This window comes from Bufo bufo, chromosome 2 (assembly GCF_905171765.1).
Source record: "Bufo bufo chromosome 2, aBufBuf1.1, whole genome shotgun sequence".
NCBI lineage: Eukaryota > Metazoa > Chordata > Amphibia > Anura > Bufonidae > Bufo > Bufo bufo.
The window spans coordinates 704,511,925-704,525,671 of record NC_053390.1 but is presented as its reverse complement, the minus strand read 5'-3'; the positions used below and the strand labels follow the sequence as shown (position 1 = coordinate 704,525,671).

The following is a 13,747-nucleotide window of genomic DNA, read 5'->3' as shown; positions in this document are numbered from 1 at the left end:
TTAAAAGCACAGATTTCCTTCACATTTATCTAAAATAAACCAGTAATGAAGACTTTTGTGTGTTATAAGACTGGATCTGTTGTGTGCTGTATAATGAATATCAATATATGTAGGGAACAATAATTAATTACTGCATGATTAACTGCACTACAAATTGTGTTCTTGCAGGGCGGCACTGTGAGGTGCATCAGATGACTGGAAACTATATGTGGGATCAGAAGACTAACAAGTCATTTGATATTGGTACTAATGAAGACAGTCTTCTGCCAATGTGGTGGAATGGATCAGAGCCTCTCTGGGTCACCATGGAAAAAGCAAAACGGAAAGTTGTTATGTACTACTGGCCAGGTAATTGTCCTTTTATGGATATATTATAGACATAGCATAGATTTACTAGTTATTTTTATTGTTAGAGGAAATGATCTTAGGGTATGCTCACATGACGTATTCTGACTTGTATTTTGGCATGAAGTACACACATATGCCAAAATGCACATCAAATAGCTTCACAGACATTGTCCCATTCATTTCAATGGGAAATATACCATAAGTCATACAGTGCCTATTTTAAAGCTGAAGATTTGAAATCCACATTGTGTAAGAAAAAAGAGACATAACATATTGCAGAACCACAGTGTTAAAGTGTTAAATAGTGTAAATTAATGTTTGCAGAGTTAAATGTCCTGATTTATTATTGTAATACTTGCCTTTCTATGCACTGAGTACATTTATAGAAATGTATGTGCAACATAGAGTTAACTTTTGCAGAATACTTAGGTTACCAGGGTGATGGAGTTGGTCCGCCCCCTAGTTAGTAAATATGAGTCTAGCAGAGCAAAGGAAAAGTCCAACATGCACAATTTCCTGAGAGCTAGGTCCAAGTCCAGAGAACCTCTGTCTGCTACAGAATTTACCAGAGGACCCCTGAGAGAATGAATATTAAAGAATGGAGTACTGCACACGGTTTTACTCTTCCCGGTGTCAGCAAAGACCCGGCGGTCATCAAACAGTAGTATAAATATGTGGCACACGGAATATTCTTTGCAATTTAAAGGTAATTTTATTTAGGGACTTTCACAATAAGAGGTTCATGATCCAGTTTATAGGAAATTAAATGCTGCTTAACCACTATCCATATATGAGCCGGACGTTTCGGTCCATAGGGATCTTCTTCAGCGGCTTTGGGTTTCTGTGGTCAGGGATGAAGGGATATCCGGATCAGTTACAATCTCTAGGTCAGAAAACCTCTGGAGCAACCTAGAGTATATTATCCAGGGTAGTCTGCTTTCCTAGAAGAAAAGCTCACTCCAGTGGCTCAATTGGTGACAACAGTCCCGAGCAGAACTATGGCATAGACAGTGATCCGTAAACACTCTGTGGGATCTCCGGTTCTCTTCCTCTCTCAACGTGCTCAACCCCAAAACCCATCCTCACTGTTAACTAACTAGCACCAGGTACACCTTGGCTCAGCAGCACTCTGACCTTAGGCGCTATAGAGCCTCTTAATTTTGACCTGGACCCACCTATGTGGTGCAATGCTACAACATTTGCGCATGTGGCAGCCAAGCTATATACCCACCACTACAGTCTTTAAGATACTGACAAGGATATGGTGTGCTGGAGTGGATAGCTAAGTGTGGCATGCTCAGCACTAGGAAGTGCCCTTTGCGCTGTGGTAGTAGAAGAATTTTGATATCGCTGGCCTTTTAGTCTAACCAGACTGTCTATTACTCTGTAATTCCTCTAGCGCCGTTCTATTGAAGCATTAGGTTTAAAGAGCACACCAAATGCTTGAAATAACTTCTTTATTAACCAACTTGATATATAACACTGCCGCCTCCGCAGCAGATAGTCCATGTACAAAACACGTGTTGAATAAAGTATCATAAAATTGCAATATGCACAAGATGGTGGTTCAACTGTTCAATCTTGTCATTTAACATAAAATGGTGGATATATTTCTCTCTTGAGTATCTGTACTCTCACTTTAAGCTATTTAAAGGGATTGACCACTATATACGTACTTTCCACTATTTAGTGGGAGGTAGGGTAAAAAAGAGTTTCCTAATATGCTTTATTAATAAAATCTGAATGGTAATGTTTTTATAGTGAGCCCCGCCCCCTCAGCCCCGCTCTGCGTGCAGCCAGTTCGTCCATGGCTGCACACGACATGGAGGATCTTTAGCAAAAGTTCGTCCATGGCTTTATTCTAACTGCACATGTGCTGCTTTTCCTAATAAGAGCAGTGCATGCCCACTCTGCCCCTGCCACTGGCGCACTCCCTGCTCCGACTCTGTCTCTACAACCGGCTGATTATTCCTGGCAGAGTTCGGAGCGGGAAGAAAAGTAAGAGTGCTTCTTCAAAACCAGGAACAAGAGAGCTGGATTCAACATGGTGCATCGTCTCAAGGTTAGATGGAGAGATGAGGAAGGGATGAAGAGATAGAGATGAGGGAGGGATGAGAGATAGAGAGAGATGAGGGAGGGATGAGAGATAGAGAGTTAACTGCATTGGTGACAGCAGAGACATCTGAAAAAACTACAACAGCCTAGGTAGATCCAGCCTGCCTTAGCAGAGTTAGCTCAAAAAGAGCCTCTTCCGCTTCAGGAACTGGATCACCAATCGCGGCTATCCACCCTTCCCCCAGATCAGGTGTACATAATGCGGTTCCTCCAGACTGAAACCGCCCTCTGTATCCCCTGCTGGTTTACCATTGTCTTCTGAAGCCACAGCTGAGCTACATCCTTCCAGAGGGATCCCCCAAGCGAACCCTTGGACTACCTATGCCATTCTTTAATGGACTTTGTGGCCTTCACCCCATAACTAGATCTCATGTACTGAGCCGCCATCTGACTCTCGAAGGGAACTATTCCCCCTTCCCGAACATGGATCTGCCACAACCCATCCTTGGTTAACCAAGCCGTTTCTAGTGTTGCCTGCGTCCAGGGACATGCTTTTGACCGTACACGGAGGGTACCGCCCGGCTCCTTCTCACGGTATGTCTGTCCGACTCCAACTTTTACACAACCTTTGTCGGACAGCCAGAAATCTCGTGCACTGAGAGCTGCCTATTGCTACTCTCAATGCTATTTCCACTCCCACAGGGCCTTCAGGCCAGAGCTCCTTTTGCTGGATTCCCAGTATGCCTCCTAAAGGACTATACACACAGCTGAGCTGCGCCTGTGTTTGGACAGCTGAGGCTACCCAATAAATGAGACCCACTTTTCTCCATCTCAATGTGGCTCCTCCAGTATACAGTTGTTAATGGGGATAGCCTTCTGCTGTCTATTTACAAGTTGTACGATGTCTCAGTACAACACCTGAATCACTGTCACCCAATGAAAAAAAAACTCCAGTCTGGGCGTAAAAACTACTCGCTGCGTAAAGCAACTTTATTCCAATAAAAGCATGTTATTGCCTCTTGCACAATCCGCCTATGGAAAGTAAATATAAAAAGAAAGTTTTAAAACCGAATGCTTTCTTTTCTACCGCAAAACCCACAGTAATGCGATACTATACAAAACGCAGCACGGTTCTAAAACACCAAACAATGGGGGAGGGGGCATGAATTGCCCTCTCAAGAATCAAAAATGCCCAAACAATAACATGAAAAAAAAACACCACTAAAGCCCATTTTCTACCAAAAAAAACTTAAGTTACAGGAAGTCTTGCCACATACATTGAGATTCAGTAAAAAGTAAATTTTAACTTAAAAAAAACCTTTGGAACACATACAATTGTATAGGACTGAATTAACACATCAGTGTCTTGGAGTAATGTGCCCAGCACCAAACCAACTTCAGATTCATTTTACCAAAGAAGCAGGATTTAACATTACAAGGTCCCCAAAACCGGTTTCCAGGGAAACGTAAAAGTCCATTTAAATTAGGTCTTAAAGTTCCTCCATTTATTTATTTTTTTAATACAAACAGTAAAATGGTTTACAAAGACCTCAATAACATCTCTTCATTCCCCCTTCTCTAGCACACAAAATTAGAAGCTTTTCTGAATTCCAGGAACCGATCTCTTTCCTCTCTAAGCTTCACATTTTCACATTTTAACCGTTCATATTGGGATTTAAAATCTGCTTCCTGGATCCATGACCTTGGCTGTCCCTGGCTTCTATGCCTTTGCAAAGAACCACGTCTAGGACCATTACCCCACCTTGCTGTATAAACCACTTTACTTCTAGGTGTGGTTCTGGGGTACTTAACATACCTGTGTCTGTTGCCATTAGCAACGTCACAATATCTTGCAATGTGCCCAAATTCCCTGCATGCAAAACAACGAATAGCTTGTCTCCCTGCACAAAACCTTCTCTGGGCACATGGTGATCTGCCTTGCTGCACATTAACCATCCTAGCATGACTAGATCCCACACTACCATCTGAATTGAGTCCTCTTATCACGGACTCATCTGAGGAATCTTCTGCCATTGTATTAATACTTTCAACTCCAGGGTCAGACAAATTGTCCATCTCCATCCCTGAGTCGGTTTCAGTATCTGACCCAAAGTCCTCAGACTTCTCCATACTTACAGCCCATACATTGCCTCTAACCCCAGACACATTACACATAACGGTTGTTTCAATGACTTCTGTCTTGCAGAGAGCAAACTATTTCCTTACAGAACACTGTGCGTGCGTCAGGCTTTCAGACAACCATTCATTCTCTTTGCTCAGCTCAATATTACACCTCAGTACATTCATACTCAGTGCTAGCTTCAGCTTCCTGCTGGACAAGAGTTCTCAATTTACCAATTTCCACTTTTAAATCTTCCACTTCTCCTTCCAAACTCAGCTTCAGCCTACAAGACTCCTGATATTTTTCCGCTATCCACCCAGCAGCAAAAATCGGAGCATACTTGCCTTTCCATTTGCGCCATTTTCTGGTACCGATCAGGTTTGCTACACAATTCTGAGCCTGCAGCCATGGATTAGTAGATCCCTGCATAGCTTGAAGAATGGCCACCGTGTCCTTCAACTTTGCAACTTCTTTAAAAATGCTTTCCATTGTACAGGAATACAAACACCACAATGGTTGCTACAAAAAAAAGACACTGCTAATGATCTGTAGGAGTTGTCCCAATACATTTGGCACATAACTACAAAGCACCTCCTTTCTACACTGTAGTGGCCGTATTAACTATGCCAAACAATTCTACAATTCAGTGTAACAGCCACAGATATATAAACATTAATCAGAATCATCAACTATAGGACAATTTCACCTCTAAACTGCCACTAATACTCACACAATGATTCCCCTATCAGACTGGTCACTGAGCTATACCATAACCGAAACACTCAACCGATATCCAGCACAAAACTTACCAAAACAAAATCAAACTGTACATAGAAAGGTTACAAAAAGACAAGATAACTATTCTGGACAAAACTGACATTTGAGGCAAAAACAAACAAATCGCTTTCCATAGACACCAAAACTAAAAGCTAAAAGGGAACCAGCTCAAACTAAAATGAATTCCTTGTTAAAACCTGCAGCACCAAACTAACCAAGATGTCTGCCAAAGCCACATGATCTTCACACAAAGGAAATGAAAGATGGCCAACAAAACCACATGGCTTGACACAGAAAAGAAGACCACATAATGTCTCCAAAATCCAGCAATAGAAAAACCAAATTAAACAAAACAGTTTCCCTATTCCTTGTGCCTCACCCTCGAAACCAGAGCAAACCTCCACTCTGGGGGTGATTTACAGGCTAACAGTATAAAAATCCTCTCTAAATGCTGTCTCTCCTGTACAAACACTAAAACAAAATGCTGCCTCTACAAACCAAAATCACAGTAACATAAAAGTTACGCAAAAACAGAGAAGTTACAACAAGAAAAACACGATACTCTGTATTGGTCAGCACACACATCACAATCTCACCATACAATCTCTGTACAATCAACTCAGATCCACCAAAAACGACATACAATTGTATAGGACTGAATTAACACATTAGTGTCTTGGAGTAATGTGCCCAGCACCAAACCAACTTCAGATTCATTTTACCAAAGAAGCAGGATTTAACATTACAAGGTCCCTAAAACCGGTTTCCAGGGAAAGGGGAAGAAGCCAGGTTTACTGGCGAAACAGCGTTGGGTCAGGAGTCGGCCGAGAGATCGATACACCAATCAGGGTATGTTTATTTTTGTTCTTTCACCCAAACCTCAATTTTACAATCGCCTCCTTTGTATTTTGTTTGGGGTGTTGCTGCCATGAGGTTCTGTGGTATGCTCTTTTAGCTAGCATTCTTTTTCCCTGCTTTTTGGTGCACTGATCTCCCGGCCTCTCCTAGGGTCCTGCTCCTTATCTGTGTGTCCCGCCTTGTGCTGCCTTTTTTTATTATGTATGTATGTACTGTCTGTATATATTTATAATAAAGCTTTTCCTTCATGTACAGTAAAAAACATCCAGGAAGTGATGATATACTGGTAGATGAGAAACCACCATCACTTTTTCAATACAATAAAATAACATAGCCAGCTAACAAAACACATGTATACTATAATCTCCCATTACCACTGGAGTGAACTTTATCCAGCCTTGCTCGGTGATCAATGATTTTCATGCGTGCTTATTTACAGGGACAACGTCATTATCTCCAGCGGTTGATCAGGTGCACTAGAGACAACAATTGAACGTTCCTTTCATATATTGTTCTCTTAACAAATGCATCCACGCCAAGCCAATAAATCCACATCTTGCGTGGGGGCCCTAGCCGGCGTCCATACATTTGCCAAGAAAACACCAGTCTCCCCTGGCCCACAGCCCAGCAGATAGCACATGGACCATTCGCCAACGGAGACCTCTGCGCCCGGTGGCTGCATCTCCACATCCACAGGAAGATATCCACTCCAATGGTTTACCCTGACACTGAGAGACATGATGACAATATATAATATATTAAAAACACATCCTAATAAAATTTCCACAACATGTGGCAGAGGGGCCCTCTCGTGCAGCAAGGCCCAGGTGTGACTGCTACCTCTGTACCTCCTGTAGTTACACATACATTCCTGAATAGCAAATTTACCTGGCTGCTGGGGGCATAATTTTGACAGTTATACAGTCTATTGGTGCATGTTCATATTATCATTTTTTTGGTGGAACTATTTTGCCCAGGGCACTGACCAAGATTTTACTTTTCTGTGGTCTTGTTTTTCTAAATATTACATTAAATTTGTCGATACATTCTAACTCGAACAAAGGATCTTGTAAAGTCTCCTGCAGTTGTCTGTCTAGACTAGAAGAAAAAGGAAAGCAAATTGTTCAGCCAAACTTGTAAAAATGAGCTGTCCACTTCTTACATGGTTTTAAATTGCTGATACAAAAGTCAGTAACAGTATTACAGTTTTTGTTACCTCCATTTAACTGAAAGGCCTTATGCCCTCTTATGTAGATAATGCTCTAAGCTTAGATACGTTTTGTTATCAAGCAAGCTTTCAGTGCATGCCATAGAGAATCTGGAATTGATTGTGCCCTCAGCAATTACCTCTTTTATCCTGTGGTTATTTCAGGATCCCATAAGCACACTGTTCCTTTCCTTTTAAACAATATCTAAGCTGATAAAACGAGTGGGCATTTTAAAGAAGACCTGTAACCTCTCCTGAAATGACTCTTTTAGTAACTAGCTGCATTCACCATGTAATAACAGTTCTGAAGCATCTGCTCTTACAATTCAATACTGTGCCATTCCTTTACTTTTGGGAACACTTTTAGTATGTGGTGGACTATCTGTATGGTACTGTTACTTCTTTAGAATAGTATTTGAGGAATTGAGAGGCACAAAAGGCCCAGTACTGGGGGTAGCAGCAGGATAAAAATTTTGGGACATCAGGAGGAGGAAGATAATAGAAAAGTGAGGAATCTCAGATGTCTGTGTGGCAAACTCTGCAAATGACACATGACTGAAAGATGTCATCATGGTGGTCTGTCCCCAATGGAGAAGAAGAGGAAAGATATGTAGTGTTGTATGTTGTATACTCCTGTTTCTTTGGTAGTGCTGAACATAATGTCCATCCAAATTTTTCATTAGCACTGGGGCAGGGACGGTTGGATGGAGGGAGCCGTGGTCGGGGGACAGTTAGCACAAATATATTTAACATTCACCATACAATAAGTGGACCTATCTGTTTTAAAATGTCAGTCCCAGACCAACTCTTGTTATAGATAAACAATCATAAACAATGATTGATTTATTAAAGAGAACTCTTGTAACTTTTATACCAGTTGTGAGCAGTGATTGTGAGCAGACCTTAAAGAATATTTGTCCCACCTTAAAAAGGGGCGTAGAAGCTTAATATCAATATTATAATACATTCTTCTATTATTATATTTTATATCTCCCCATCCATGTGTCATTCATTTATTTATTTATTTATGTATAGTTCTATAACCTTTATATTACAATGTTAGTTGAAAAAGACCTACTATTTAATCCTTTTTCAGGCTGTGAAGTTGAAATTCTTGGTGTTAGAGCCAATTATTGCCGTGAATATTACAATTTCCCGTCAGATGCTAATTTTACAAGGGCAGTCAATGACGCTGTTCAAACTCTGAGGTACCGTATAACATACGATTTATTTTCAACAGGAGGTGCTCAAGCATTTAATGTTCAAGCATTTTGTATAGTTATAGTTAAATATATCATAAACACTGGTTATTAAAAAGGGACACATTAATATTGGGATTATGGGGGAATTTAAAGGGAGTCTGTCATCAGCAACAACTGTAATAAAGCAATGCCATGTTGAAATAGGCTTTTGCTCACCTGAATAAAACCTTCAAATTCCTTGTTTCTGCTGAATTTTGACTTTCTTAAAATATGCAAGTTAACTGCTCCCTACCCTGAGGGCATTACTACTGCCCTCAGTGTATGAATGATCCCCTCCTTCAGTCTCCCAGCTACTCCCTGTGAAGTTTGATTGACAAGGCAGGCATCATCTTGCCAATCTTCTCTCACAAGTGCCGTGTGACTAGACATCGGCAGAGACTCCAGGCTCTACTGCGCAGACAGGGCCAGGCAAGATGATGTAGTTGATGCCTGTAACCAGGGGCTGCAGCTAGCCTTTCTGCTGTCTAAGGTGAAAACTAAAATGGTGCCCCACCTGTGTAAAATTCTCAATTCAACTTCTCCCCCAACCCTATTGTTATACATCCAGTAATGTCTCCTCTGATGTTCTCTTCTCCTTCCTTTGGACCAGACCACCTTGACGCCGTCTTTCACCGACATCTCGTATTTGCAGAGTTTACCACGCAGACATCTTAGATTCATCACTTTTCTATCATCCTCCCCCTCCTTGTGCCCCAAATCTGTTATCCTGCTGCTAACAAGAATACTGTGCCCACTGTGCTCCCCAATGCCCCCAAATACTATATTTCAAAAATAGTGCCATACAGATAGTACCCCCATAGTATGTGCTCCCTAAAGTCCCAACAATGGTAATCAGTTTCTCCCAAAGTGCCCTCATTAGTAATAGTGCCCCAACTAGTACCCCAATAGTAAGAATGCTGCCCCTTTAGTAGTAATGCCGTCAATATTGTGCCCTATAATAAAAATGCCCACATAGTAATCTTAGTAGTAATAATGCCCCCATAGTGCTGCCAATAGAAATAAGGTCCACATATAGTGCCCCTATAGTAAAAAGTCCCCTCCATAAGGCACCCCTTTACAGCCCACAGTAGTAACAAAGCTAATTAAAAAATCCCCCTAAAGAGCTCCCAGTAGTAATAAGGTCATCTTTAGTAGCCCCAGTATTTATAAAGCACTGCTGCAGTGCCCCCTGTATTATAATGCCCCCTGTGGTGATCCCCCTGTTTTATAATGTCTCTAGTTAGTGCCAGTATGTATAATTTTCTACCCTGTAGTGCCTCCATTATTAAAATGCCCCCTGTAGTGCTAGTATGTATAGTGCTTTCAACCTGCCCTGTAATGTAATACCCTCCATAGTGCTAATATGTATAATGCTCTCACAATCCCCCCTGCAGTGCCCTCTGTAGAATAACGCCCCATGTAGAATAATCCCCCTGTAGTATAATGCCCCTCTGCAATACAATGCACCACTGTAGTATAATGCCCCCTGTCATTTAATGCGTACCTGTAGTATGATGTGCTCTGTAGTTCCCCTGTGGTATACGGCACCTCCTCTAATAAAATGCACACCTGTAGCCCACCACTTAGTAGAATGCCCCCATAGAGATTTTATATGTAATGCTCTGCCCCTATAGTCCCCCACTTAGTATAATGCCCCCCTAGGGATTTTATATATAATGCTCTCCTTCTCGTAGTCCCCCACTTAGTATTATGCCCCCTTGTAGGGTTGTATAAATAATACTGTCCACCCCTGTAGCCCTGTATCTGTGAGTGTGTGTGTGTGTGTGTGTGTGTGTATCTGTGTCAACATCTGCTTATTCTGTATATAGGAGATAGCAGTGTCCTATTATGAGTAGTAGTGTGTGTGTGTGTGATTCTATCTATCTATCTATCTATCTATCTATCTAGAGAATAAGAGCAGTACTATTCATATTCAGATATTTAGGACACTAATACGGAGATACTGATATAGATTCTCTACTCTCTTCTGTCTCTTTTGGAGGCTAAAGAACTTGTCATCATGTAAGGGTACTTTCACACTTGCGTTTTTCTTTTCCGGCATAGAGTTGCATTCTAGGGGCTCTATACCGGAAAAGAACTGATCAGGCATATCCCCATGCATTCTGAATGGTAACGTCATCAAAGGTCCTTTAGCCTACCATTACTATATTCCAAAGGTCCTCTATACTCTGTTGGGTTGATCTATGCCTAGTGGTAAATTTTTTTGGGCCATGAATTTACCAAGATTCACAATATTCCCCAAATACACAGTCACAAAGATGTCTGCAGGGCTGGAGGCTAAATTGCTGTTCGCTGCTCTCCTAGTACACATTGCCTAATTAGTGATGCACCCCTGTCTGTTCCTGTCAATCAAACTTCAGAGGCCGTGTAGTGACCTCGGTGCAGGAAACATCTGATTTGCATATATTAAGAGAGTCAAAATTCAGCACAACAGAATGGAATTTTAAAATATATAAAGGGTTGGGTTCAGGTGATAAAACCATATTTGAACATGGCCTTGGTTTATTACAGTTGCTGCTGATGACAGTTCTAAGCCAATTTTCTCGTGTAGAAAATTAGCAACGTTTGGCGCAAGTCCCATTTTGCAGTAAAAAATAAATAAATGGATGGGAGGGAAATGACTATAAACAGCTTTAACACTTCTGCCAACATGTGCACCACAAAACTGGCACACATTACACCAGAAAATCTTTGCTCTTTACTGCTGCAGATTTAGATTTCTGGTGTATGGACCTCCCTTAGATACACCAAAATTATTAAGAAGGCTGTGCATTGGCGAATCGTATGCCAGCATATTTTTAAATTTTGAGACTGGTTTAAGAAATGCCAGAATTAATAAATTCCCTGCGATATACCTTTATGCACCAGTTGGCTCAAATATGAGACATGATATATGATTTTATAGGGAGCAGTTCAAATTTATGTGCTGTATATAAATTATATAAATTGTATACCATTAATTATTACCATTCTGTTGCACATGAGACCAGAAATAATTATTTTAAGAACTATGTACATACTGAATATTGCCTAGAAGCCATATTTGTATAATGTATTAATACGTTTTCTTAATATTGTAATGATCATGTAATTTTTTAATTATATTATAGGAATGAAAATGCTGAAATGGTTGCTGTTTACTATGAACGCATTGATATAGAAGGTCATCACTTTGGACCTTGGTCTGAGCAAAGGAAAAATGCTACCAGAGTAGTAGATCAAATGCTACAAAATCTTGACCAACAAATTAAAGTAATTATTTATTTACATATTTATTGAAAATCTGAAATTCCGCTCAGAGTCCTGAGAGCATGCAATGTTTTATGTAAGAAAAGACTTAGACGCTGAAAGACGCTCATTTTACCATGCTTCTTATAAGGCACTAGCAGGATGAGCCGGATTCGCACAGATATATTTCCACTATCTAATTTAATGTTTGTGTGTGAGGTTAATATATATCCACAGTGTTCCCCATAACAGTGACCTCTACAGCACCCCGCCTCTTAACACTGACCTCCATAGCTGACCGTCCCCTTAACTGTGACCTCCACAGCAACCTCCCCCCTTAACTGTTACCTCCACAGCACTCTGCTCCTTTAGGCCTCTTGCACATGACCGTATGTCATCCGTGACATATGGTCTGTGAGCTGGCCATATGTTCCGGAGCGGCATTGAGCATACGGTCATGTGCAAGAGGCCTTAATAGTGTCATCCACAGCGCCCTGCCCCTTTAAAGGCAACCTACAGCAGTGAAGAAAAATGGCTGGGTTCTTATGGAAACCTGGTGTAAAACTGTGTGTATGTCGAGAACGGTACGTCATAGAGAGCCGAGACCCGGTCTAAAACCTCCCCAGACACTTGATGTACCTATGTGCCAAATTTGGTGTAAATTGGTCCAGTCATTTGGCTGTGCATAAAGAATAGAAAGACAGACAGACAGAAATTCATTTTTATTTACAGTTGCAAGAAATAGTATGTGAACCCTTTGGAATGATATGGATTTCTGCACAAATTGGTCATAAAATGTGATCTGATCTTCATCGAAGTCACAACAATAGACAATTACAGTCTGCCTAAACTAATAACACACAAATAATTAAATGTTACCATGTTTTTATTGAACATAGCATGTAAACATTCACAGTGCAGGTAGAAAAAGTATGTGAACCCCTAGACTAATGACATCTCCAAGAGCTAATTGGAGTGAGGTGTCAGCCAACTGGAGTCCAATCAATGAGATGAGATTGGAGGTATTGGTTACAGCTGCCCTGCCCTATAAAAAACACATACCAGTTCTGGGTTTGCTTTTCACAAGAAGCATTGCCTGATGTGAATGATGCCTCGCACAAAAGAGCTCTCAGAAGACCTACGATTAAGAATTGTTGACTTGCATAAAACTGGAAAGGGTTATAAAAGTATCTCCAAAAGCCTTGCTGTTCATCAGTCCACAGTAAGACAAATGGTCTATAAATGGAGAAAGTTCAGCATTGCTGCTACTCTCCCTAGGAGTGGCCATCCTGTAAAGATGACTGCAAGAGCACAGTGCAGACTGCTTAATGAGGTGAAGAAGAATCCTAGAGTGTCAGCTAAAGACTTAGAAAAGTCTCTGGCATACGCTAACATCCCTGTTAGCGAATCTACGATACGTAAAACACTAAACAAGAATGGATTTCATGGGAGGATACCACAGAGGAAGCCACTGCTGTCCAAAAAAAATATTGCTGCACGTTTACAGTTTGCACAAGAGCACCTGGATGTTCCACAGCAGTACTGGCAAAATATTCTGTGGACAGATGAAACCAAAGTTGAGTTGTTTGGAAGAAACACACGACACTATGTGTGGAGAAAGAGGCACAGCACACCAACATCAAAACCTCATCCCAACTGTGAATTATGGTGGTGGGGGCATCATGGTTTGGGGCTGCTTTGCTGCGTCAGGGCCTGGACAGGATGCTATCATCGAAGGAAAAATGAATTCCCAAGTTTATCAAGACATTTTGCAGGAGAACTTAAGGCCATCTGTCTACCAGCTGAAGCTCAACAGAAGATGGATGTTGCAACAGGACAACGACCCAAAGCATAGAAGTAAATCAACAACAGAATGGCTTAAACAGAGGA

General features: G+C 41.1%; 1 protein-coding gene across 2 annotated transcripts in view; it reads left to right on the top strand.

Moving 5' to 3' along the window:
• ENPP6 (ectonucleotide pyrophosphatase/phosphodiesterase 6) overlaps window positions 1–13,747 on the top strand; it is a 64,347-nt gene that overhangs the window by 25,256 nt on the left and 25,344 nt on the right. For both annotated transcript variants that reach the window (XR_005776376.1, XM_040418718.1), the window contains exons 2-4: window positions 169–348; window positions 8,464–8,575; window positions 11,740–11,881. Coding sequence is in view for 1 of the 2 variants with exons in the window: in XM_040418718.1 (XP_040274652.1) it covers window positions 169–348; window positions 8,464–8,575; window positions 11,740–11,881 (434 nt within the window). In the remaining variant the exon portion in view is untranslated. The remainder of the gene's footprint in view (window positions 1–168; window positions 349–8,463; window positions 8,576–11,739; window positions 11,882–13,747) is intronic.